The sequence below is a fragment of the Linderina pennispora genome (genome assembly GCF_002104995.1).
Source record: "Linderina pennispora strain ATCC 12442 chromosome Unknown DL89scaffold_6, whole genome shotgun sequence".
In the NCBI taxonomy this organism is placed as follows: Eukaryota; Fungi; Kickxellomycota; class Kickxellomycetes; order Kickxellales; family Kickxellaceae; genus Linderina; species Linderina pennispora.
In genome coordinates, this window is record NW_024468254.1 from 700758 (window position 1) to 724388 (window position 23631).

The 23631-nt window shown below is 53.9% G+C and overlaps 12 protein-coding genes across 12 annotated transcripts; 6 read left to right on the forward strand and 6 right to left on the reverse strand.

Annotated features, from left to right (window-relative positions):
- The first annotated feature begins 63 nt into the window (after nt 1–63).
- On the forward strand, nt 64–1615 carry DL89DRAFT_267382 (14-3-3 family protein epsilon). Its single transcript, XM_040887481.1, has 4 exons — nt 64–131; nt 242–265; nt 445–487; nt 858–1615. The coding sequence occupies exons 1-4, from the start codon at nt 111–113 to the stop codon at nt 1586–1588; spliced, it is 819 nt and encodes a 272-aa protein (XP_040743807.1). The 5' UTR covers nt 64–110; the 3' UTR covers nt 1589–1615.
- A 503-nt stretch (nt 1616–2118) lies between these two features.
- DL89DRAFT_267383 (uncharacterized protein) lies at nt 2119–3220 on the forward strand. Its single transcript, XM_040887482.1, has one exon. The coding sequence runs from the start codon at nt 2124–2126 to the stop codon at nt 2811–2813; it is 690 nt and encodes a 229-aa protein (XP_040743808.1). The 5' UTR covers nt 2119–2123; the 3' UTR covers nt 2814–3220.
- On the reverse strand, nt 2844–3310 carry DL89DRAFT_153351 (uncharacterized protein). The gene has a single exon (XM_040883577.1). It carries the CDS (start codon nt 3148–3150, stop codon nt 2875–2877), a length of 276 nt encoding a protein of 91 aa, XP_040743809.1. The 5' UTR covers nt 3151–3310; the 3' UTR covers nt 2844–2874.
- A 2129-nt stretch (nt 3311–5439) lies between these two features.
- Nucleotides 5440–9290, reverse strand: DL89DRAFT_267395 (uncharacterized protein). Its single transcript, XM_040887483.1, has one exon. The coding sequence runs from the start codon at nt 8885–8887 to the stop codon at nt 5906–5908; it is 2982 nt and encodes a 993-aa protein (XP_040743810.1). The 5' UTR covers nt 8888–9290; the 3' UTR covers nt 5440–5905.
- A 749-nt stretch (nt 9291–10039) lies between these two features.
- On the forward strand, nt 10040–10589 carry DL89DRAFT_267396 (uncharacterized protein). Its single transcript, XM_040887484.1, has one exon. It carries the CDS (start codon nt 10091–10093, stop codon nt 10526–10528), a length of 438 nt encoding a protein of 145 aa, XP_040743811.1. The 5' UTR covers nt 10040–10090; the 3' UTR covers nt 10529–10589.
- On the reverse strand, nt 10573–12339 carry DL89DRAFT_257445 (uncharacterized protein; the record flags this gene model as incomplete). Its single annotated transcript, XM_040885530.1, has 1 exon — nt 10573–12339. The coding sequence occupies one exon, from the start codon at nt 12337–12339 to the stop codon at nt 10573–10575; it is 1767 nt and encodes a 588-aa protein (XP_040743812.1).
- A 1189-nt stretch (nt 12340–13528) lies between these two features.
- On the forward strand, nt 13529–14462 carry DL89DRAFT_322591 (uncharacterized protein; the record flags this gene model as incomplete). Its single annotated transcript, XM_040891345.1, has 2 exons — nt 13529–13572; nt 13672–14462. 2 exons carry the CDS (start codon nt 13529–13531, stop codon nt 14438–14440), a joined length of 813 nt encoding a protein of 270 aa, XP_040743813.1. The 3' UTR covers nt 14441–14462.
- Nucleotides 14463–14852: 390 nt separating this feature from the next.
- Nucleotides 14853–15278, forward strand: DL89DRAFT_204439 (DUF846-domain-containing protein; the record flags this gene model as incomplete). The annotated part of the gene is made up of 1 exon (XM_040884046.1): nt 14853–15278. A coding segment is annotated over one exon (426 nt), but the record flags the coding sequence as incomplete, so codon positions are not given.
- A 134-nt stretch (nt 15279–15412) lies between these two features.
- Nucleotides 15413–16022, reverse strand: DL89DRAFT_322593 (uncharacterized protein). Its single transcript, XM_040891346.1, has one exon. The coding sequence runs from the start codon at nt 15977–15979 to the stop codon at nt 15440–15442; it is 540 nt and encodes a 179-aa protein (XP_040743815.1). The 5' UTR covers nt 15980–16022; the 3' UTR covers nt 15413–15439.
- Nucleotides 16023–16195: 173 nt separating this feature from the next.
- Nucleotides 16196–16801, reverse strand: DL89DRAFT_223166 (uncharacterized protein; the record flags this gene model as incomplete). Its single annotated transcript, XM_040884626.1, has 1 exon — nt 16196–16801. The coding sequence occupies one exon, from the start codon at nt 16799–16801 to the stop codon at nt 16196–16198; it is 606 nt and encodes a 201-aa protein (XP_040743816.1).
- Nucleotides 16802–17767: 966 nt separating this feature from the next.
- Nucleotides 17768–18436, forward strand: DL89DRAFT_292842 (uncharacterized protein; the record flags this gene model as incomplete). Its single annotated transcript, XM_040890344.1, has 1 exon — nt 17768–18436. The coding sequence occupies one exon, from the start codon at nt 17768–17770 to the stop codon at nt 18434–18436; it is 669 nt and encodes a 222-aa protein (XP_040743817.1).
- A 1824-nt stretch (nt 18437–20260) lies between these two features.
- Nucleotides 20261–21668, reverse strand: DL89DRAFT_267400 (hydroxyacid oxidase-like protein 1). Its single transcript, XM_040887485.1, has one exon. The coding sequence runs from the start codon at nt 21566–21568 to the stop codon at nt 20369–20371; it is 1200 nt and encodes a 399-aa protein (XP_040743818.1). The 5' UTR covers nt 21569–21668; the 3' UTR covers nt 20261–20368.
- Between the last annotated feature and the right edge of the window lie 1963 nt (nt 21669–23631).

Sequence of the window (23631 nt, forward strand, 5' to 3'; positions counted from 1 at the left end):
TTCGCGACGACAAATCTCTCCTCCGCTTCTTTTTCTGAAAAGTACATTTTCTGAGCACATTCCAAACTCGATTCTTTTTTATTTACTCCCTACCCACCATTCTGAAAAACATGTCCAGCACCATCAGCACCGTAAGTAGTAGTGATTCAGCAGCCTGAATTGGCTGCCCACTTGACACATCTGCGAAATGACCGCGCGTGTAGCTCATCTCGCTTTTCTACTTTTTTGTTCTGGTGTGTAGGAGGGCCTTGGCCGCGACACTCTGGTAAGTTTAGCAAAACACGCCTGCGCTTCCACGACCATGTGTGGAGCTAGTTCAAGAAGCGGGACCCGCGCGCAGCACATGATGAGCAGCAGCCCTCGTGGTGCCTGGTGTCCAGCAGCGGTAAGCTCCACTTCCTTGACCCTGTGCTGAATCTCCTTGTTTGTTGCTGCTGCTTGTAGGTCTACATGGCCAAGCTCGCCGAGCAGGCTGAGCGCTACGACGGTAAGTTTTTCTTTTTTTGGCTCAATCCCTGCCATCTCCTTGCTGCTGGCCATGCTGAGCTTGTAATATAAAGACGCGTGGTGTTGGTGTCGGCTGGGAAAATCCTCAGCGCGGCCCCGCCCCGCTGTCTACTCTTGGCTTCCAGCGTGCTGCGCTTGCGTCTTCGTTCTCATTGCCCGCGCGCTCGCCTGAGGGCCACAGCAATTTTTTGTTGGGGTGGTCAGGCTGTGCCTCTGTGGAGAGGAGGAGGGGTTCTTTCTGCGGCCGAGAGTCACAGAGACTGTGCGGGGATGAAATTTTTTTTGCTGCATGAAGCTGGAATGATTCACATGACACCTAATCTGCATGCTATTCATTTTTCCTGATGTAGAGATGGTCCAGTACATGAAGGCTGTGGCCAAGCTCGGCTCCGATCTGACGGTCGAGGAGCGCAACCTGCTGTCGGTCGCCTACAAGAACGTGATCGGTGCTCGCCGTGCCTCGTGGCGCATTGTCTCGTCGATCGAGAACAAGGAGCACTCGCGCGGCAACGACGCCCAGGTCGAGAAGATCAAGGCCTACCGCGCCAACATTGAGAAGGAGCTGCAGGAGGTGTGCAACGACATCCTGGCCGTGCTGAAGGAGAACCTGCTCACCACCGCCGAGGAGCCCGAGTCCAAGATCTTCTACTACAAGATGGAGGGCGACTACTACCGCTACCTGGCCGAGTTCCAGCAGGACGAGCCCCGCAAGGCTGCCGCCGATGCCGCCCAGGTCTCGTACCAGAAGGCCTCTGATGTTGCCGGCGAGAAGCTGCCGCCCACCCACCCCATCCGCCTGGGTCTGGCCCTCAACTTCTCAGTGTTCTACTACGAGATCGCCAACTCGCCCACCCAGGCCTGCAGTCTGGCCAAGGGTGCCTTCGATGCCGCTATCTCGGAGCTCGACAGCCTGTCCGAGGAGTCGTACAAGGATTCGACCCTGATCATGCAGCTGCTCCGGGACAACCTGACCCTGTGGACCTCTGACCTCAACGAGGAGGAGAACAAGGCCGAGGCTGCCGCTGCCGATGAGGACAAGGCCGCCGAGGCTGCTGAGACTGCCGTCGAGGACAAGGAGTAAGGACACCAAATGTCCCCCCTATCAGTGTTTGCTTAATCTGGAAGGCGTTACCCCCACACACACCCTTCTTAGTAAAAACTCTCTCCCCCCTTTCCGTCTTTATAACTCTTTTCCACCTTGACAACAAAGTCGTCTATCGATTTGCCAGATGCAGCTTACATAGCCTGCTTGCACATTCCCCAGCCGCCAGATATCGACGAAATCGCGGTTCATTTGCAGTTTCGATGGAAAAATCAGCCCAACTTTCGCCAACAGTCGGCTCTAGCCAGTTCTCACGCTGTCAATTGCACGTGGCAGCATCATGTCAGCCAGAGATAAACATAATTCGCTGCTGGGCTGACCCAGTCGTCTGCCGCTGCTTGCATCTAGTGCAGCGGGATGTACAAACCGGTGCGCCAAAAGCGCACTTCGTCCCCCCTCTACTACAACAGCAACCCATCCCCAATTGTATATAATAGTCGTCTTTTGCTCTTTCAGAAACAACACTCTTTCTCTATCTCCGCCTGTCTGCCCGTCTGCCCCTTCTTCGCCCGCCATGACCAAGCTCTTCGTCACCATCGCCTGCGCCCTGGCTGCACTCACGCCTGCCTATGGCCGCGACAGCAACAGCGACATCGTGTACGGTGCTGATGCGCCCACCTACACACTGGCCCGCACTGCGCTGGACGCGCGCTCGGTTCCGTTCGCCAACCACTCCGCCAACGCACCCTTCGGCTCGTATCTGCAGCAGACGCTGGACTTTGCTCCATTCAAGAAGCTCTTTGACCAGGTGAACGCAACCGAGAAGACGCTCAAGTCGCGCGGCGAGGCCCACATCACCGTGGTGACGCCGCCCGAGTTCGACCAGGTGCTGAAGCCCGCCGGCATCACCATCCAGGAAATCGAGGCCATCGCCAAGGCCCGGCGCATCCAGTCGGCGCGCCTGAGACCCGTGTGCCTGGGCCGGTTCAAGGCCAGCCTGCCGACCCCCGCCTCTGATGCCGACAAGGGCCAGTTCACGCTGTACTCGCTGGTGGTCGCCGACGTGCACGGCGACCTGCTGGCTATCCGCCAGGACATCTACAAGCTGTTCCGCAAGCGCGGCGGAGAGGGCGCGCTGTTCCAGCCCGAGGCCTTCTGGCCCCACGTCACCATGGGATTCGACCGCCGCGACCTGTTCATCACCGACGGCGTCTACAAGGGCTCCAACTACTGCTATGCGCCGATCCGGCTCTCCAAGAACTAATTTGCTTTTATTTGACAACTCGGCTTTTTTTTCCCCAATAAATTTCTTTTCTTCTCCCTGTCTAGTTTGACACTGCCATGGCCTCGGGCTGCGAGCCCTTGGCCAGTTCTACGCGCAGCTGGTTGGAAAAGTCGTCCTCGAGGTCGTCGTCGTCCCAGTTGTCGTCCCACAGCGTCGCGTCTTCCTTATCCTCGGCGTCAGGCGACCAGTCCTCGACCTCAAACTCCTCAAACTCGTCATCCTCCTCCAATGCGCCCGTGGTCGGCAGCTTCTGTGTCGCGTTGGCCGGGGCCTGCTGCTCGGCGGGCTTGCTGTTCGACGTCTGCATTGTGGACATTGTGTAAAAGAAAGGGCAAATAGACAAGATACTTGAATTGAAAAGAAGCTGTGCTTGCGCAGTGTAGCTGTCGTGAAAAGACGGTGCCAGACCTTTAAAGGGAGAGGCTGACGCGGCACGCCAATTCTGCGATGGCGATCCGGGCCTAATCACGCGGCCTGCCTTGATTAAATGCTAATGTGCATGCTGTCAGTTGTCGCCTCATACCAGAATTGCTCTGCTCGCGATGCGAGCTCGGCTGCTAGTCAGCATGGGTTGACACGTCGATAAGGGCATCACGGCGAACCGGTCATTTGAACGTGTCGGGTGGTTGTTGGTGCAATGGCGATCACGGACATCTCCCATCTTGATGGCCTGCTCAGCGTAGGCGCTTCAGCGCTGGCTCGCTGCTGCTGGCAACAGAATCGCCTGCTGCTGCACGCCTCTTGCGCGGGTTCTTTGTTTCAGGGGCGGTGCCAGAAGCATTGGCAGCAATGGCTGTAAAGCGACGGAACCGTTCAGGAATACTGCCTGAATCACAGAGTGACTGGAAAATGAGTCTGAAGTTTAGAACTGCTGCGAGATCGCGGTTCAAGAGCCGAGACGAATAGGCTCGCCTGTATTGTGCCATGGCCCGCTTACATGACTCACTTGTACAGCGGAGAAGGCCATGGCACTTCACAGCTGGGTTCTTCGATCTCTGGTAGGGCCGCGAGTTGGGAACATGCCGGAATGTCTGCTGCAGTGGCCTCTGTTGCATCTGATGGCATCTTCGCTGCTTCGCGTGCAGCCTTCTTGGCCAATTTTTTGCCCTTTTCTGCTGCTTTCCTTGCCTCTGTTGCTGCCCTCTTTGCCTCGCTGATCTCGGTAAGCTGCTCACGTGTTTTTGAAATAAACACCTGCTTGATTACTTGCTTGTCTAAGCGCACATGGCCTGGGATCCATGATGTCCGCAGAGGCAAGCATTGGGGAGAAGACTTGCCAAGTTGCTCATTCTCAATAAGCCGGCATAGGCGAATGTATGCACGCAGATGCTTAAGTGGATTTACCTTGGCATCATAGTATCGGCTGTCTTTGGCGAATCTGTACTTGGCATCATAGGCATTAAGGACTGGTGCCAGCTTGTTGTAGATTGTAAGCATTGGTGGGGTGAGCACACTGAGATCAGGGTGCCTAGAGGCAACTGCCTGGCGGAGCTTCTGTGCAGGTGTATAAATATACACTTGACATGCATTATTGAACTCAGCCTTAGACACATTGCCCATTGTACTGCGCAGTGTGTTTTTGCGGCTGCGAATATCAATCAATTTGGCCAGAATCCGCTGTAGGCAACTGCCATAGTGCAGCACAATGTTGTTCTTGTATGCTGTCATCAGCTCGGTATCCACGTATGTTGCTACTTGATTCATTTCACGTACACCATGTAGCTCGATATCGCCATTATGCAATAGATAATCATAAATATGGTATCTAACTACATCACCGAAATCTGCGCTCGACAGTTCTGACTTGTCCTTCCGGTTGACGAAATCCTCGGCAGATATGACAGTCTTCGCCTTTAGGTTGCGATAAATGAATAAATAAATAAAACGAAAAAACCCTTTTTCACAAATGTTGCAGGGTCAAAAGCATCATCGTCAGCTAGTTGATGGAGTAGTATCCATCGTGCAAGCATGTATGTATGCTCTTTGATGATATTGGCGCTGTATGCAAATTGCTCTAGGCAGGGCAACATAGAATCACGGAAGCCAATACCACCAAGTGATGTCTTTATGACAGTAGTGCTGCGGGTAATGTTCATTTGAGAAGTTCAATAGGCAAGTAAGAAGAGAAATGATGCTGTTCAGTTTTGCTTTATTGCGTATGCATAGCATTAAGAACATTTTTATTAAAAATTATCTGGCTTGCATAGTTCTTGGGGCCCTTAGCACTGATACAGTCTCTTGAATCAGTCTATACAGACTGGGTCCATTGTGGCTCAAATACTGCCGCTTACGCATGTTCATAAGACAAATTAATTTATAAAATAAACCTACAAATATTGCATGACCACCAGAAGAGCCATATGGCCTTATTCAATAGGTGCTCATGAATGAATATCCTAAGAGTGTTGCGCAGCCGGTGATGACCACCATGATGACACCATGAAGGTTATCAGGCCGACCGACAATGAGAGCAGCTCTTGCGCTGAACCAATGGAGATATATAGTGGAGACCTGTGACCACTACAATAACAACTTGTCACCCTGGTTTCACCGATGAGGTCAGATGCCGCACAAGATCAAAAAGGAGTTTACGGAGCAAGTCACCTAAACCTGTGTTGAAGCTTAAGAGGTTTATCTTTTAATCAATTAAAAAGATTCTAGCAGACGGTCGGACACTTTTTAGATTATAAAATCTTATATATAGGTAAAGATATAGGTAAAGATATCGCCAAGCACACGCTTTATTGGGAAGGACATAGGTGTAGAAGATGTAGCAGCTGCAGTAGACGTGTCATGGCAGAGATTTTAAACGCAGCTTGTAGTTGCCAGATACCACGCTCATGGCAGCGCACATGGCGACAAAGCAGGCAAACTTGAGGATGGCGGTGTTGCGGTACGACCGCTCTTCCTCGGCAGTCCGGAAAGAGGCAAAAATGGCGCGAAAGTTGGGCAGCATGGAGCAGAGAGATAAGAGCACATGTAGCTTATTATGTGCCGTAAAAATATGGTAGTCCCCATCTATATACCCAATATGCCCCCTGACTTCAAGTATGGAGCAGCAAGCGATATCATCAAATGCGCAGCTGACCCTGAAACGCCTTGCGCATCTTGACATATTCTTGGTACACACGCAAATCAGCCTCACTGACCCGTGGCTCAGTAACCACTGCCTCGTTCTTCTCATCGTGCTGCCCAAACGCCGGCTGCCGCGGCGGCAGTGATGATGCGTTGGCAAAATCCAGCGATCTGCTACGATCGTGCTTCGCCAGCTGCCCATGCGACGCCCGGCGCTGCAGCATGGCTGCAAAGTCTCCTCCGCCCGAGCCCTGCTGGCCCACAAGGCTGCTGCGCTTGCTGCCCAGCGATGGCACATTGGGCCACAGCCCCCACAGCGACCCACGCTCTGCCGAGGATGTGTTGGCACGCTGCCGCCCGCTGGCACGCAGACTGGGTGACCTCTGCAGAATCTCCAACGGCGTGATCTTGCGGCTGCCAGGACGGGCCGGCAGAGTGGCAGACAGAGACATCAGCGAGTGTGCCTGCATACCTGGTGTCGGCGTCTGCGACCGCTGCCGCTCCAGAGCCAGTACGCCCAGGCCGCCTGTGTCCATTTTTATTTTGCTGGTGGTGGCTGGCGGCTCGGCATGGGCCGGGCTCTTGGCTGAGCCCCGCTCAGGTGTGCGCACGCCAGCGTTGTGTACGTCAGCATACAGCTTGGTTGATGGCAGCACGATCCACTTCTTCAGGTCGTCAAATTGATGCACGTATTTCTTGTATTCCTCCAGCTCCTGCCGGCTGACCTGCGGCTCCTGCAGCGGGCTACTGACTCCGTCGGTGATCCAGCCGCCGACCCCTATGGGCAGGATCACCTGTGGCTGCACAGTCTTGGCGCACAGCTTGTCGTATATCTCCTGTCGTGACACGCGTGTCGGATCGGTGTACTCGTCGGTCTCAGACTTGAGCCACTGGGGCTCCTGCTGCACGCGCCGAACATGACTATAGGTGCGTGCTGTCTTTGCACTGCGGTCAACAAATGGGCTTGGCATGTTCTGGATGTCCATGTTTGGGTGCAGCGAAGCGGTGCTGTTCAGATTCCCCACGAACAGGCTGTCCAGAGATGTGTACTCGTGAGGCCGATAGTACTCGTTCCAATAGTCGTCCCGGTGCGATGTGTCGTCCTTGCTGTCCTTTTCAAGTGAATCTGCCTTTTCCTTCCCAGCTTCATCCATGCCTTCATCGCCGAGTGTAGTCCACCACTGCGAGGTTGTCAGCGTGCTGACCTGGTTTGCAATCGGGCTGCCCAGCGGACTGAGGTTGTTGGCACCGACGCAGTCATCTCCCTTGCACTCCTCCAGTAGTGAGCGCTCAAGGAACATGGTGATTGCCTCCTGGCGCTCCATATCCAGCAACGAATTTGAGTAGTACCTGCGAAGTGCCTCAACAACGTCCCTGGAATGGCTGCGCCAGTTGTTGTTCCGTCTGTAGGTCTGTACTGTGTTGACAAGGTGCGAGCCGCCATACTGCAGCGCAATAGTGTCGCCCAAGTCGTGGTACATCTCCTCGATAATCATGGCGGCGTCGGTGTTGAACGACAAGTGCGGCTCGTCGATCTGGCCCAGCTCATACAGCTGGTGTGCCAACACCACCTTGCCGATGATGCTTTGCGCCGCGTTCGTGCGGTCCAAACAGTCGATACAGTTGCTGCGCACAATACCAGTCTGCCACCGCACCGACTGCCGAAACTCGCGCTCATCTCCGGCGTCGCGCCTCTTGATGAAATTCGAGTACAGCTCGGGTCCGTTGTGGAAGAATCCGGTCAGCGCCAGGGTTTCCTCGGCAATGACCTCAAGGATGGCCAGCACGTCCTCCTCACGGTTCTTCTTAGCACGCGACATGTCCCAGGCCACATACCGGATCTTGCGGCCCTTGGGCAGAAACTGGTTCAGATATCGCAGCCCCTCCGAGAACTCTTCGCCCAGCCGCGACTCGCGCTTTGTGCGCTCCTTGATCTTTATCAGATTCAGCACAATAACCGGCGTGCCGTAGCGCTGGAACAGGCTGTCGAAATGCCGCCCAGCCTCGACAAAGTACGGATCACGCACATTGATCTCGATCGGCGGCTTCGGCACCATCCCCGAAGTGTCCTGCGACCAGAACAGCGGAATCGAGCCGCGGTGTTGCACGTACGACGTAAAGTACGGGTTCGAGAATGGCTCGCCAAATGGCTGGTCAAACGATGTCAGCTCCATAGTGCTGACAATCTGCTCGGTCTCGACATCGTTAGCCACGAACCCGCGCCCATTGACGCCGCGCTTCAGGTACCGCACGCCGGCAAACACGCGCGACCGCCTGGCCACCAGGGTCACGAACACATCGCGACCAAGGATTGCCAGCCGCGACTGGTCGACGTACCCATGCACCAGCGCAATCGTCCACTCGGGCTTGACGTTCAAGTACGTGGCATTGCAGATCAGCTGGTAGTTCCACACAAACATACCGTTGTAGCTGGGCTTTTCCTTTCCGGCCCCCTGTGCCATCCTCACGTTGCGCTGCAGCGTGTGCGTGATGTCGTATGTGTGGCTGTAGTAAAAGTTCTTCGTGAGGTCGACGTTGCGGAACGTGCGGATGTGCCGGTCCTCTGCCTCCGACCGCTCGGGTCGGCTAGCTACGCTCAGCAGCCGTGTGTCTTCGACGTGGTACACGTAGTGCCCACCCAGAAGCGCTACAGGCTTGCGGCGCGTCACCACCGAGACGTAGAAGCCCTTGGTGAACCGCACCAGCCCTAGCATCCCGCACACCCCGCCTACCAGAAGCTTGGCCGGCTTGGCCCGGATATCTGCAACCACTGGCGCAATCGTCTCTTTGGTGTAGACTGTCCCGTTGTCGACTACCATTTCGTTGGTGTTCTTTGTCGTCCGGTCTATGCGCATTACCCGGTAGTACCCTGACGACTCGTTCGACCCAACAAAGTACAGACTTGTGCGTGTCTCGTACACATCGAAACTGTCGAGCACCTGCGTGGGTCGCAGGAGCTGTTTGCTGTCTGGGTCCATTCAGGTGTGTTGCTGCCAAATGCTAAATGCCAAAAGCCAAAGTCAAAAAAATAACAAAAAATACAAGCAAGCGGAATGGCTGGAGAGCGCTGGGAAACAAGCCAGGTGAAGCAACAAAAAGCGCAGAAAATCGGGAAGCGGCTGGAGGTCATTGTTTAGAGCGCACCGGTAAAGCGGCCGCTGTAGGCACAGGCTGGCAGTCCAACCACAGTAGTCGGCCATAGGTGGCTCCACAGGTGCAGAAGAAATGAGGACTGCCTGGGCCAGGCATAGCGCCAGCACCCAAGCACCACCCTGGATCCTCACTAACACACACAAGCCTGTGCCGAGCTGGGATGGCAGCAATGGTGGTGTCGTGCACACAGCGACACGGCCGCCAGTCCCTGAAAAGCGACTAAAATCGTTAGCGTAAAGGAGTGTGCAGACTGGGAACAGGGCCTGGCGCAGGGCTCTTCTGTTTTTCTCCGACTGCGCTCAGTTCAGTCAGTAGGCGCTGGACACCTGGATTTCTTCCTGGCTCTCTTCCTATCCCTGCTTGGCCTTCCTCATTTATATAAACCCTATTACCCACATGTCGGCTCGCTTCTGCTTGAGTGCTTTTTCCTTGCTACCTCGTCACTGGGGCCACGACCAGCACCAAACATACACTGGAAACATGGTACACCCTTGCTGACCTACAGAAAAGGCTGAACAAAGCTTGCCCAAGTGTGGCTGATTAAGAATGTTGGCGATGTGTGCTATAATGGCAGCCTAGAGACAACTGTTAGTAATGCGGATCGTAGGCGTTCAAAGGAAGGAAATATGTGTAAACCCTTTATAAAGCGTACATACCTTGCTTGTTCGTAATACATGGCCTATACTATAAGTAGCAGGCGAATAGGATACATGATGCAATGATTATAATACAAAATATGACATGTGTTGCAATAATCGTAGCGACAGCGCCATCAACTGTCCTCTGCGATGGGCTATGTTTTGTTGTCTAATGGCTTTTAGAGAGAGTGGCATGTAAATACTGGGCAAGCGAATCCTGTAGCCTGGTATTAGAAGGGCGCCGAGCCATTTCGAGCCGAGCCGCAATCAAGCGAGCTAGACTGGGAATAGGCAATTTTATCTTGGATCGCAGCAATTTCTATTTTTTTGCGCTTGTTCGTTTCTACAAATTTCCTTCCTCACAAAATCGGCAAAACCAAACAAAACACAATGAATTTCTCGACACGGGCGCTCCTGAGCACACGCACACGCGTGGGGGTTTTGCGCAAGCAGGCGGTGACCAAGGCGATGAAGCAGAATATGGACGGGCGGCCGACGCACAATTCGGCGGATCCGCGGTACGACCTCATGAAGAAGGTGCTGTTCACGGACTCGCCGCGGGCGCTGCCGGAAATGAGCAGCGAGGACATGGAGCGGCATGCGACGATTCTGCGGGCGGACAAGATCCACCGCATGGAGGCGAGCCGGAACCGGCGGGAGGAGCGGGAGCGCAAGTTCCAGGCAATGGAGGCAGCGTACCAGCGGCTGGAGGCAGCAGACATGCGGCTGTTTGAGGGCGCGTGTGTGCGCGAGGCCAACACGACATTCCCGCGGCAGATGCGGGTGCCGACCGAGACACCGGGCAACAGGATCTGGGAGTATCTGTAGAACAAGTAGATTTTTTCTTTCAGAAGCAGTGGTTGAACAAGTTATCATAAGCGGCGGATGCGGCGGAGCTTGCGCCATTCGCCCTTGGAAATGTCGGCTTGCAGCACCATCAGCTCCTGGCACACCTTGCCCGGGTGCTGTGCGTCGGGGATCTCCTTCTGGTTGAGCACAATGTCCATTTCGCCAACGACGCCGGGCGGCGGCGGCAGATTGTTGAAAAAGTTGAACATGATCAGGCGGTTCTCGTCAGTCAGCGCGTTGGTCTCGGCGTAGACTGCGCGCACCTGGTCGTCATTGCCAGCGAACATGCGGTAGTCGGGCTGAGCGGCTGGCGGCTCGCCTGCAGAATCGTCGCTGGCCGATGCCTCGCCGCTCTCGTGCGATGCGTGCGGTTCGGCGTCGCGGCTCGCGCTGCTGTTGCGGCGGGGGCGCTTGGGCTGGTGGGCGCGGGCCTCGGCAGCAGCCTGGCGTTTTTCCTCACGCAGGCGACGCTTCTCCTCGCGCTCCTCTTCCCGCTGACGCCGCTTGGCTTCGCGCTCCTCGGCTAGGCGCTCGCGGCGCTCCTTCAGGGTGGTATCACGTGCCTGCATCATAGTGGTCGACTCGTCCACCGTCACCATCTGAATGCGCTTCGGTGCCTGGTACCCGGGTGTGCCTGTGCCAGCCCCACGTCGCGCGCTGTCCAGCCCGCTGGCCGGCAGTGCGGTGTTGGATGGGGCTGCACGGCGCCGCGGGGCCAGGATCCCGAGCTTGTTGGCGGGCCGAGCTCCAGCGTGGCCGCCCGGTGTGGGCCGCACACCAGCACCGGTTGGTCGGCCGGCAGGACTGCCCGGTGTGGGCCGCACGCCAACCCCCGCTGGTCGGCCGGCGGGACCGCTTGGCCGCCGCGCCTTGTCGCCATGGAGCGCTGACCCGTCGGCCTCATCGGCGGCCGCCAGTAGACGCGCCAGCCGTCCGGCGTGGTCGGCCTGATGCGAGGTTTTGACCGTCAGATACCGTGCAGGCGCGCCCGCGGGCCGATCCTGCTCGGGCTCGTCACCAAACAGGTCCGAAAAGTCCGCCAGCTCCGGGTTGCTTGCGGCCGGACTCATGGCATCGGCAGACGATTCGCGACGACTGAGCGTGGGCAGTGCTGACGGGCGTCGCGAGACGGGCTTCTTGATGGTGATCTTTAGCCTGGATGCGGTCTCGGTGATCCGCGCCACCTCCTCCTCGGTAGGCGGCACGCCGTACATGTACCGGATGTGCTCAGGCGCCATTTCCGCAGCCACCTGCGGGCTGACGTAGCTCAATGCCTCGGTCGACAGCGCCAGCTGCTGGGCCTCCAGGCTGTCGGCCATCTGCGCGACGCTCTTCTCAATCTCCGCCTGCACTGGGTCGCCCAGCGTCTCCAGGTCGTTCAACCTGCCCGTCACTCCGACGTCGCCGATTGTGCTGCCTAATGTACGTACCCAGTCGCTGGATGCGTCCGATTTGGCCAGCGCCGATACGCGCCGCGCTTCCGCCTGCGCTGCATGCATTTTGCCCACGCCCACGTGTGCAATGCCCAGCAGAATGTTCAGCTTCTGCGTCTCGTCCAGCGTGTCCCACATTGGCAAGATAGATCCCAGCACAAACGGCTTGGTCAGGTCTGATCCGACGTTGGCAGGCACTTGCCAGATCGCCGCGCTGGCCTGCTCGTCAACATCCATGCCTGTGCTGTCTCGCGCTTGCTTCTGCGCAGCCATCGCCTCGGCTGACACCTTCTGCCCCGGCATTTGGCCTTTGAGCACATCGAGCAGCTTGCTAACATCGGTCTGCGAAGAATCCATTTTCAAAACAATCGATGTAGATATAAACGGGATATAACCCTGATACCCTCAACCAAATAGTGCTGCCAAAACTTCTACTTTCGGGGAAATAATTTTGCGAATCAGCGAGGTATGGAGCGTTCACGTGCCGGCCAATCGCTGCTCTCTGAATACGTTTGCGTAAAATATTCCGTTCTACACGACTGCTCAACCATTTTCATCTGGAAAGGGGCCTGCCCACGGTCCTGGCCTATCTGCCCTCCATGCAGACGTGCTGGCGCCCCGCTGCAAACACTGGCTCTTGCGGGTCTTTCTACTGGAGTCAAGGCTTTTTATTGTCACCAGGCTGCTCGTCCACCAGAGTGTGGGTAAATAAGGGGAAAGGAGTCAATTTGATCGTCGGCAGCTTTGCTTGAAAAAGGGCCGCCAATGAGTAAAATCTAGAAACTAGTGTTCGTGCTATTTCCTCCCCCAGTCGCCGATGTTTTCAATTCCCTTTTGGAGGCGTTACTGGGCGGAAGTCCCTGGGCCTGTATGACTGAGAGGTCGCCAAGCTGTGCTCTGTTCAACGCAATGATTTTTCCCCTCTGCCCCTCATTTTTTGTTTGGCGTTGCCTTGCTGAGCTGTTTTTTCTGGCACGCAGTACTTTTTTTCCTGTCCCCGTCCTTTTCATCTCTCCTTTTGCGATTTTTCTCCTCTTCCCCCTTGATATTTTATACCTCTTATTATTTTTCTGCTCTTTAGATTCTGCCGCAACTCATTTTAAAAATGCTGTCATATAGAGAAATAGCCGGCGACTTGACAAACAAGGTCAAGCTGGCTCTGGAGGTAAGATAGCCCACAGCATGTCTCCCGGCCTGGCGGAACAATACCAATACCCATGTCAGTGTTTGCTGGCGCGTGCACGCTGAGTTCAGAATTTTCTATGCCCACATCTTGTAGAGACGTTCGGAGCTGCTGAAAAACTACGACAGCATCAAAAACAAAATCCAGACCGCACGCATTGAGAACGAGTAAGTATCGCTGTATGTGTCTGTTTTTGTGGAAAGACCTGGGTGTCAGCACCGCCATTCGCTGCATGCTAACCAGGCCGTTGCGTATGCGTGTCTCTCGGGGATCCCTTGCAATGCGTGCCTGGATGGCGCGTGCGCTGAGGTGGTTCCAAGCGGGGACAAATATTCATGCATTTGATATAGGCAATTACTCGACATGATCTCGGAGGCCTATCCGGAAGTCGACGAAGATCTCTCAAGGTAAGCACGCATTTATAATTTTACTGCGTCTGTTTGCTTTTCTTTTTCTATGTTCTTGTTCCAGTCCAAAACATTGACATTCCATTGATGCAACGATAGCTCGGACGACGACTGCATGCACTCGGAAAACGAGGCGGGGTGGCGCGGCAGCGCACACAATGGTGGGCGGCTGCCCGATTTGACCCGCCACGACGACGACGACACACAGCGCAGCCGCCGTAAGCGCGACGTGGCCGCGCTGTCTGACGCATCGCGCCTGACGAAGCGGCGGCGGCGGCAGGGCAAGCGTGACGACCGCAGCGACCCGAAGCCGATCGAGCCGCTGGAGCGCGACAGCAGCGGCCGCGTGGTCTTCCCGATCGTCATCGGCAAGGGCCAAGATGAGGTGCGCATCCACGACCTGGGCCGCGTCGTGTGGGACCGCGAGGCTTACCACACCGTGCGGTACATCTGGACCGTGGGCTTCCGCAGCACCCGCGTCTGCCCCAGTATCAAAGATGCCAGTGCCCGCTGCGTCTACACATCCGAAATCCTCGATGGCGGCGAACTGCCCGTATTCCAGGTCACCGCTGCCGACATGCCCGACGAGCCCTTCCGCGCCAGCTCCTCCAGCGGCGTCTGGAAGCAGATCCTCGATATCCTGATGGCCAACGGCGTCGGCGTCAAGACACATGCCAGCGGCCCGCAGATGTACGGCCTCAGCAATCTGGGCATCACCAAGGCTATCCAGGAGCTCGAAAACGCCGGCCGCTGCGCCAAATACACCATGCAGCGGTGGGTCGAGCCCGGCCATGAGCCACGCACCGACACGTCGCCGCCCGCCCCCGCCGAGGACCGCCAGTTTGCCTACAACAGCTCCAACGAATAGCCGAGGCAGCGCTCCCTCTGCGCCTCCAAGCTGCAGCCCTCGACATGTACATTGCCCTCTTCCACCCCCGACTCTCCTCTTTTTCTATACACAAAGTCATAAAAGATTCTGCGTGGTTGTGCTAAGCTCCACATGCTCAGCCCTGGAAAATAGTCCCTCTGCCAAGTCCCCGATGGGCTCTTTTAAAAGCCCGCTGTGGCGCCTCAGTCCACACCGCTCTGCCTGCCTGCTTTTTTCTTTGTATTCCGCAACCCATCTCATTTCTCAATTTCGCATTACCTCCTCCCACCCCCTCGCTTCCTTACACGCAATGAGCAACAATAACAACGGCGGGTACTCGAGCGCCCTGAATGTGCAGGTGGATACGCCAGCCGGCCAGCAACCAGCCGAGCAGCAAAACGTGTTCCAGGTGTCGAGCCATCCCATTGCGCTGCTGTTCCTGATTCTGTTCAAGAGCGGAGCCCTGGCGCTGTACCTGCTGGGCAATTTCTTCACCGACAATTTCATTCTCATCTTTGTCCTGTGCGTGCTGACGCTGGCGGTGGACTTTTGGACCGTGAAGAACATCTCGGGGCGGCTGCTGGTGGGACTGCGGTGGTGGAACGAGGTGCGCGAGGACGGCACGAACGAGTGGATATTCGAGTCGCGCGATCCGTCGTTCCCGGTGAATGCAAGCGACTCGCGCATGTTCTGGGGTGTGCTATATGTGACGCCCGTGGTGTGGTCGCTTCTGGCCATCGTGGCCTTTTTCAGCCTAAGGTTCCAATGGCTACTTATTGTCATTATTGCCGTGCTGCTGAGCTCGGCCAACCTGATCGGCTACCAGCGCTGTGACAAGGACCAGAAGAAGCGCTGGAACCAGCTCGCTGGCGGCAACACGGGCCTGATGGGCGGTCTGATGGGCGGCCTGGTGTCGAATGCGCTCTCCAATGGTGTCGTGGGCAGGCTGTTCAGCCGCGGCTAATGTCTTTTATGTTTCTATTCCTCGCTTCTTTTTTTTCAGTCAACATTAAAATCTGCACCTGGCTTGTCAGCGACCGGGAAGACGCGGTTGTCACGGTTCTTGACCATGAGCGGCCTTGCGCCCCTCCATCCCCACCGGAACATCAGCTCGTTGGCGAAGATTTCGCCCATGCCGGCCATTACGCCGGTAATGAACGGCAGCACCATGTACAGGGCCGTGAACCGCAACACGCTGCTCCATGACGGCACCCTCTGCCACCATTTCTTTTGCGGCTCCACCGGATGCTTGAAGCTGTTCTTGTAGCCGCCGTGACGCGGATCAAATAGGTCGGGCGATTCTAGCTGCCGCTGCGTCGCCGCAATGTAGGCGCGCATGTCCGAGACTGCATTGGGTGCTGGCGGCTGCATTGGGTCCTGACTGATACCGGGAATTGAGGGGAATCCGCGCAGGTGTGGAGGCGTCGGCGGCGACGGAATGCGGTCGTCTACTGAGCCTGTCAGGGGCCCCTCGGAAACATTGTCTGGTGCTGCCTCGTACTCTGGCTCCTTGGGCACCTCTGCGTACTGCTGTGACATTGGTGTTTAGACAGTATCAAAAAAAGAAACGACAGGATATGCGATGATCTCCCAAACTCTTACACTCATAGCCGCAAGTCATCAGGAACACCTCTGAGCTGCGAGTCACAGCCCTTATGGCCAACACAGCGATATACTGGATGACCACATCGATGCTGCAGTGTAATCGAATGATATTTATTGATGTCGATACGATGTGCCCTCATTACTCCCCCTTCAAATCAGCTTCTTCTGGTGGAAGAACCGGCGCAGCGACAGCACCTGGTACACTGCAACGCCGATAAGCACGGCGATCGAGAATAAGCCAAAGTTCTTGACACGCGCATTCATATGCTCGTTCGAGTCTCTGAACGAGCTCTCGCGCTGCTTCAGATACTGCAGCTCATCCTGCACGTCCTCCAAGTGCATCGCCAGCCGCCTCAGCTCGATCTCCATCGGCTTGAGCTTCTGCTCGCTCTGCAGCTTGCCGAAATCCTCCGCGTCCGCGCCCGACTGCATCTTGAACTGCACCGTCAGCGCCCGCCCGTCCGGCGCCTGGCCCGCGTCCAGCACGTTCTGGAAGCACACAATCACGTTGGCGTGCGCCTGCGTGTCGAACCGGAACACCACGTCGTCCACGTGCTTGCGCGCTCCGTACTGGTTCATGTGCGGGCTGTCGTCGTGGATCTCCATGTTCAGCGCCTGTCCCGGGAATCCAGGCAGCACCTTCGTCACTACCTTCACATGAACGCCCTTCGGCAGCCACTGCGACAGGCACCGCCGATCGTGCGTGCCGTCATGTCCAGCCGTCAAATCAAACTCAATTGCCGTGGCCACTGCCATGAGCAGCGCCAGCAGCGCAAACATAACCGTCGACTTCATTGCTACTTTTGATGTGTTCCTATAATTGCAGTGAATAATAAGAAAAGAGGAGGAATCTATCCAATGAACTGAGATGGGGGAAGATGTAAGGTCAGAGATGTGCAAAAACGAATTTGCTTGCCAGCTGAGTTGCAAGTCGGTCCTGTCTGTTCGCTGTTGGTGAGTGCTAGTGAGGCAAAGACCGCGGCGTGCTCAAGCTGTGTTTTTCAAGAGCCGCTCCTGGCTGACGCTGCTACACCTCATTGGTCGCTGGGCTGATTCAATCGCTAATCTTCATACTCTGATCATAATATATGCAAGCGAGGTTCTGCCAGAAATATTTTGTGAAGCTTGCCAGTGCGTGGTGCAGCTAAATACTACGTCTATCGAGCACCAGAATCTGCCAGGCAGATAAATACACACATGCTCTGTGCTTCCCCACGACAATGTAGACAGCACCGGATAAATTGCCTTGCTGTAAGGCTGCTGTGGTTACAGCATAATTTATCACATCTGTTGCCATTCTTCCGGAGGTTGACTCAGGGGCTGAGTTGGCAAGAAGGTTGGGCTGGGCCATTGGATGTGCGAGGACCTGGCTCTCATGGTGATGCAACCCATGCACCAAACTGCACCACTGGGCTCCTTGCTATCTGTCTGTCTGTCTGTCTGTCTGCCTTTCTGTCTCTACGCTAGATGCCGGCTTATCTGAACATCGCCAGCGCTCGCCAACCTGACTGCCACCATCTGCTATGCTCGGCACCTATTTCCTCGAGCTTATTTTCTCACCACCTTTTCTGCCATCTTCTCTGCGATTGATCATCATTTAGTTCTGGTGTCATATGCCTCGACAAGCTTGCCGGCACACTGAGGCGGCAGCTGCGACCTTAAATTGCGACTGTTGTGACTGGCAGCCTCTGAAACAAATGTCTTTTCTTTATTCTCACAAACATGATTTCCACACATCCCAATGGCCACCACGTCGCAGCACTGGATGCTGCTGTTATGTGTGATCCGACCAAGATCCTCTGTATCCGTCAAGCATGCAGCAAGCCCATCGACAACATTTCTGGAAGCGGCGGCAGCAGCAGTGACAGGGACACCGACAACTCCGTGTACTGCTCGCCAGCCTGTCTCTACTCTGACGCACTCGATCGCCACCGCCGCCAGTCATCAGCACTCGGCAGCCCATCCTACCTCAACGCAAGCGTCAGGACCGATGACTCATTGCAGCTGCAACTGCAGAAGCAGCAGCAGCAGCCACCGTCACCGCCGCACATCTCCACGTCGCTGCTGATCCGCCGTGGCATTGATCCGTGGGCAGCACCCGACGACATTGCGCTGCGCCAGATCGTGGGCCGCATGCTGGCCGAGGCACTGGCAGTGCATGTGGCCTCGCCAAGCAATGCCGAGAACAGCTGGGCGATCGAGAACGAGGCATACCGCCTGTCGTACCACAGCGCCTACACAGCCGATGCCATGAGCGCCAGCAGGCAGTACTACCAGCACATAAGCATGGTGCTTGTAAGCCGCCTTCGTGCTGAGGGTGCCCTGGTCCACCTGCTGGCTGCTGGGCACATGCCGCCGGATATTCTGTGCCGCCACCTGGCGTGCGGGTAGGTGGGCAAGAGGCACAGGCCAGGTTTCATTTTTTTTTCTGTGCTCTCGAAAAACTCCAGCCAATGAAACGGCGCTTGCCATAACTCTGATTGTGCGCCTGGCTGTGGCCCGCAGGCTTAAATTGCAGCACGACAGGTTCGCCCTGCGGGCGGGGCTTCCCCCTTTTTCCCTTATCCTTATGCACGGGTTTTTCGCCTGTCAGTGAAGTTCCGACTGAGACGGTGAGTTGCTTTTACGCAAACTATTCAATACCCATTCCTCGGCTGGCTGCCCCTCTGGGGCGGTAGGCTGAGGAAATTTTTGTATGCCCCCGAGGGCAGCCCTTCCACCCACACCAGCTATCACAACAAAAGCAATGCGAGAGACGCTCCAGCACATGCACCACGGGGCATCGCAAGCACGCCTTTGCAGCTGTTGGAGAGCTGCCTGTCTAATGTGTGTATCTGTGCACTCCATGCCATGACTGCTGGCTGCTCAGAGTGTTAACCCCGTGTTGCTATTAGGGCTATAAAAAATTCACCCTAACACCTTGGGGATATGCGACACCTTGTTTATGTTTATGTATCTTTATGCGAATGTATAGAGTAAGCTGATAGTCAATTTTCATATCCAGCTGTAAATACGCTTCAACTGCGGCCATTTGCTGGTTATTAGCAAAAGACGCGGTACCGAACATGTGCGTGTATCTGCAGCAATAAGGCTCCCTCAGCTATTTTATTTTTCAACACCTTCATCTCACTTTTATGACAAGAAGGACAATAGAGGCTCTCCCTCACGACCTGCTATATCACGTTCTCAGCTGGTGTAACCGCAGTGACATCGACTCGTTGTCATGTGTCCAAAGTATTCTAGCATATTTGGAGCAGCTGCAAAACTGAGCCATATGCGCAATCCTCATATGACTAGGACGATTCGTGGTGTACATGAAAGTGCACATCATGTTGTATGGCGCCTCTGCTTTCACTGTATTTCGGATACCACCCTCGACATTAACTTCAGAGTCGTAAGCAAAAAAAATGCACTTTAAGGAAACTGAAAGACTCAAAGTTGACGTCTCTCCCTTAAAATCTAAGGATGATCGATTCTACTAGGGCAGCCCATGGCTATGCGCACCTCTGAGGACGTCGAGATGGATATCAAAAGAATTTAACGTCATTCTAAATTTGAAACATTCTTTTGCTCAATGAGGTTTGAAGCCGCCGGTACATAAAAATTGTGTTAGAAGCTCGCAGCCAGTACACTGGCAAGGAGGCTACCTCATGATTCAGGTGAATGTAGGGGTTTCAAGGGGATTATCTGACGGGTGAATAGTCTATCCTGGATGGACAATAGAGTATCAAATATATTTGAGGTGAGGAATATGAGAGGTTTAATGTCAACACCCGGCCGTATTTCTGTGCTTTCTTGTTAAGAGATCTAGCAAATTCCTCCTTGTATTTGCCCAAGCCATAGACACCACCCTCTTCCAGACATTTATCATACTTCATACTAGGGACTAAAGAGAAATAGAACAGGTACTTTTATCTCACATTTGGTGCAGAACAGTATTGGCACTACTTACAGGTTTCTATCCATATCTATTTTTCTCTATAACTCGAACACTTCTTAATCAACTTGCTCTCCTTCAGCACCGAACAGTCTCTATGGTTGACCCAATACAGGAATGGTGTTTTATGCATATAGTCTCTGAAGAGACGGGGCCCAATCTGTCAGAGCTTAGGCGTTTTGGTTTAGAGCCGGCTGAGTCGTTCCCGCAGGCTCAAATGGATGAGCAAGTTGAACGGTTATAGTAGCTATCCAACACTCGTTGTCAGCGAGCTTTTGCATTATTTTTGGAATGTTTATTAAAACCCACTAAGACAAATCCTAACTTTGTAGCGTTCATTCCTAGCATACCTCAAGCGCAATGGTAGCATAAATAGAAGCAGTTAGCTATAGCTTACTTTTAAGCTCCTCAATATCGTTGTGGTTTGCACGTTTCTGACGGCGGACAGAACTCTGAATCCACTGGGTTACTGGCTCCAAGACATATGAATCATCGATTTCCTGAATGGTACGTGTCCCAGACAGCATCATGGTCAACTTCAGCTCGTTCTGCAACAGATCTAACGCTTGCTTAGCTCCTGCCTCCCCATCATATGCCAAGCCCCAAAGCACAGGGCGAGCGACAAATACAGCGCGCGCACCTAATGCCAGAGCCTTGAATATATCGGACCCCTTTCGCACACCACCGTCCATGTATACTTCGATCTTATCCTCTGCTGCTTCAACAACATGCGGCAATGCATCGATACTGGCCAGGGTACCATCAAGCTGGCGACCACCGTGGTTGGACACAATGACGCCTGCACACCCGTAGCTAATGGCAAGCTTGGTGTCCTCCGCGGTCAAGATACCTTTGAGAATGATAGGAAGTTTGGTGATGGACTTTAGCCACGGGATTACATTGTCCCAGGTCACAGCTGGGTTTCCACCTGCAACACTAGCTGCGAGTAAAAGTTCTGGCACGTCGTTGTACGTGCTTGGCGCAGCTCCTTCCGAGTTGCTGGCAGATTCTGGGTCAAAGAAGTTTTCCAAGTGTATGTGTGGCGGTGGAATGAACCTGGTTCGAATGTCGTCCCGGCGCCGACCCAAGATTGGCATATCCACTGTTAGCACAAGCGCCTTGAAACCTGCACGCTCGGACCGCTGAACAATCTTCTCTGTGATAGACCAGTCACTGAGTACATACAGCTGCATCCAGTATTGCATGTCTGAGTTGCCTTCTGCAATAACTCTCTCCAAGGCGATGGTAGATAGCGTTGACAGAATCATCACTCCACCATGCTGCGCAGCTGCCCGTGACGTCGCCAGCTCGCCAGCAGGATGCGCAAGCATGTGCATGGCACAGGGTGCAATACCTAGAGGAGTAGCTATTTGCTGGCCAAGTATGGTTGTCTCAGTTGAGATGGCGGTGACGTTGCGAAGTATGCGTGGATGGATGCGGTACTTGTCGAATGCTGCGATGTTATCCAGCTTGGTTTGCTCGTCGTCAGCTCCAGAATTGTAGTAGCTTAAAGCACTGGGGTGCATCACCTTACTGGCGATATGTTCGAGGTCCTTGATGCACACTGGGCTGTTTGTGAACTCCATGCTGTCTTGCAGATAGTGGGCTATCAGAAGAGGTGTTAAAAGTAAGGAGAAAGCGCTATCATAAAACCTTCCAGTGGGATTTATAAATGTGCAAACAATGTGAATGGTGGTGGGAAGATACACACGCATAATTGTCCTCGCATGCCACTATTTCCATGAGGGCTGAATCCCTAGTCCTAAGGCACATTACTAGAAAACGAGTAAGCAATAAAAAAACGGCTGAAGGGAGAGTCACATTCGCTGTGAATCCCTGTGCAATCAACACGTCACATGACACACGGGCAGTTTTGTAGTCCATGGACCATTTGACACTTCCGTGAAAAGCACAGACCAGAAGCATTGAACAAATAACTAGTTGGTTGTAAATAAAGCTGGTGACTAAAGCTCCGCCTGTAACATAGTGACACGCTGTGTTATCAATGCATCAGCTTCACATATTTTGTGAAATTAGCACAATATTTATATTTATGAAATGTTAGGTATGTTGAGTAACGGTCACAGGAATGGCCTACTCTAGTAAGCAAGGCTGGTAACCAGTACCATACTTTTCACGAAGAGATTGTGTGGTCATTAACTATCCGCTGCCAAAGCCTGACGGTTGTTGGCAGCTAAATATGGTTAGGGCCTGCAGGCTCATTGCGGAAATAACAATACCAGGTTTTCATGGATTCCAGCAGAACATCTGAGTCACCCACTATTGAGCCTTCCACACACAGTACTGGTGCCTTGATAAATGTAGCATCCGAGCCAGTTTTGCAGGAGATGGGTGTTAGTTCTGTGGTATCCCTAAGGCATCGCTCGTTATTCTCATTCAAACCGGATCCTTGCTGTTGCCTGCTTCCAGGTCCCAGTAAGCTAATTCCAATGTAAATGACATCGATACAAAAGGTATTTTCCATGTTTGACTCTTCCTGCTAGTTGTCTTCGACTTCCAGCGTGATAATTTCTGTCAGTATGTCACCACTGAGTACACCACTGCTTATTTTTGATTCTTCATCTAAGACTTTCCAATCGAAATTCTCATGGTACTGAGCACTCAATCCACCGATATCTCGTCTGTAGCGGTGAATATTCCTCTCATCATACTCTTCACGAATCTCGCTCAGTTGGCTGATGTTTCCTGCGTCATGTTGTTCAGCGTCATAATGTCCATCAGAATGTCCTACTGACCCAAACCTTCAGTACTGCCACCCACACCATTAAAATAGCCACGGATCGTGTGGGTAGTTGTGAATGCTCAGCGCACGGTATAAGAATGAGGACCACTTATATGTGCCAAAGTAAAGCAAAAGGTGTGATGCTGCCACTACTATCCATACTTCATAGGCAGTGAAACATTTCCAGATAGAAAATTCGTACGTAAAATGCAGTAGCAGTTAAACCCCGACTGGCAAGCGCACTTTATATATATGAGAATGTGCCAGGCTCATGAGTAGAGACACCTAGAATAGGCAAGGTGTCTATAACCATCTGCAATATTTTGAGTGCGTCTGTGACTATGACTAAAGAAACCTAGTTATAATATAGCAAATAGCTAGCACAGCTCATAAGTCAAAATCCTATTCATATACACAGACTTTAAAGCACTGCTTGCCAACAGTCGAGCACTAGAGTACCAGTAGCATTAGAACAAGACTGTGTCATTGTCATGGCATGGGAATAAAATAACTGTTTTGGCACTAACACCTGTAAAACATAAATAATATAAAAAAGCGTATGCTATTGCTGCATTTAGTGCACGAGTTAGTCTATTGCCTATGTCGATATTGATAGTGGCTGCGCGACACTAGAGACACTCAGCACACGTTCAAACATGTGCCTTTTGCTTGTATAGTCCTAATAGCAACACGGGGTTAACACTCTGAGCAGCCAGCAGTCATGGCATGGAGTGCACAGATACACACATTAGACAGGCAGCTCTCCAACAGCTGCAAAGGCGTGCTTGCGATGCCCCGTGGTGCATGTGCTGGAGCGTCTCTCGCATTGCTTTTGTTGTGATAGCTGGTGTGGGTGGAAGGGCTGCCCTCGGGGGCATACAAAAATTTCCTCAGCCTACCGCCCCA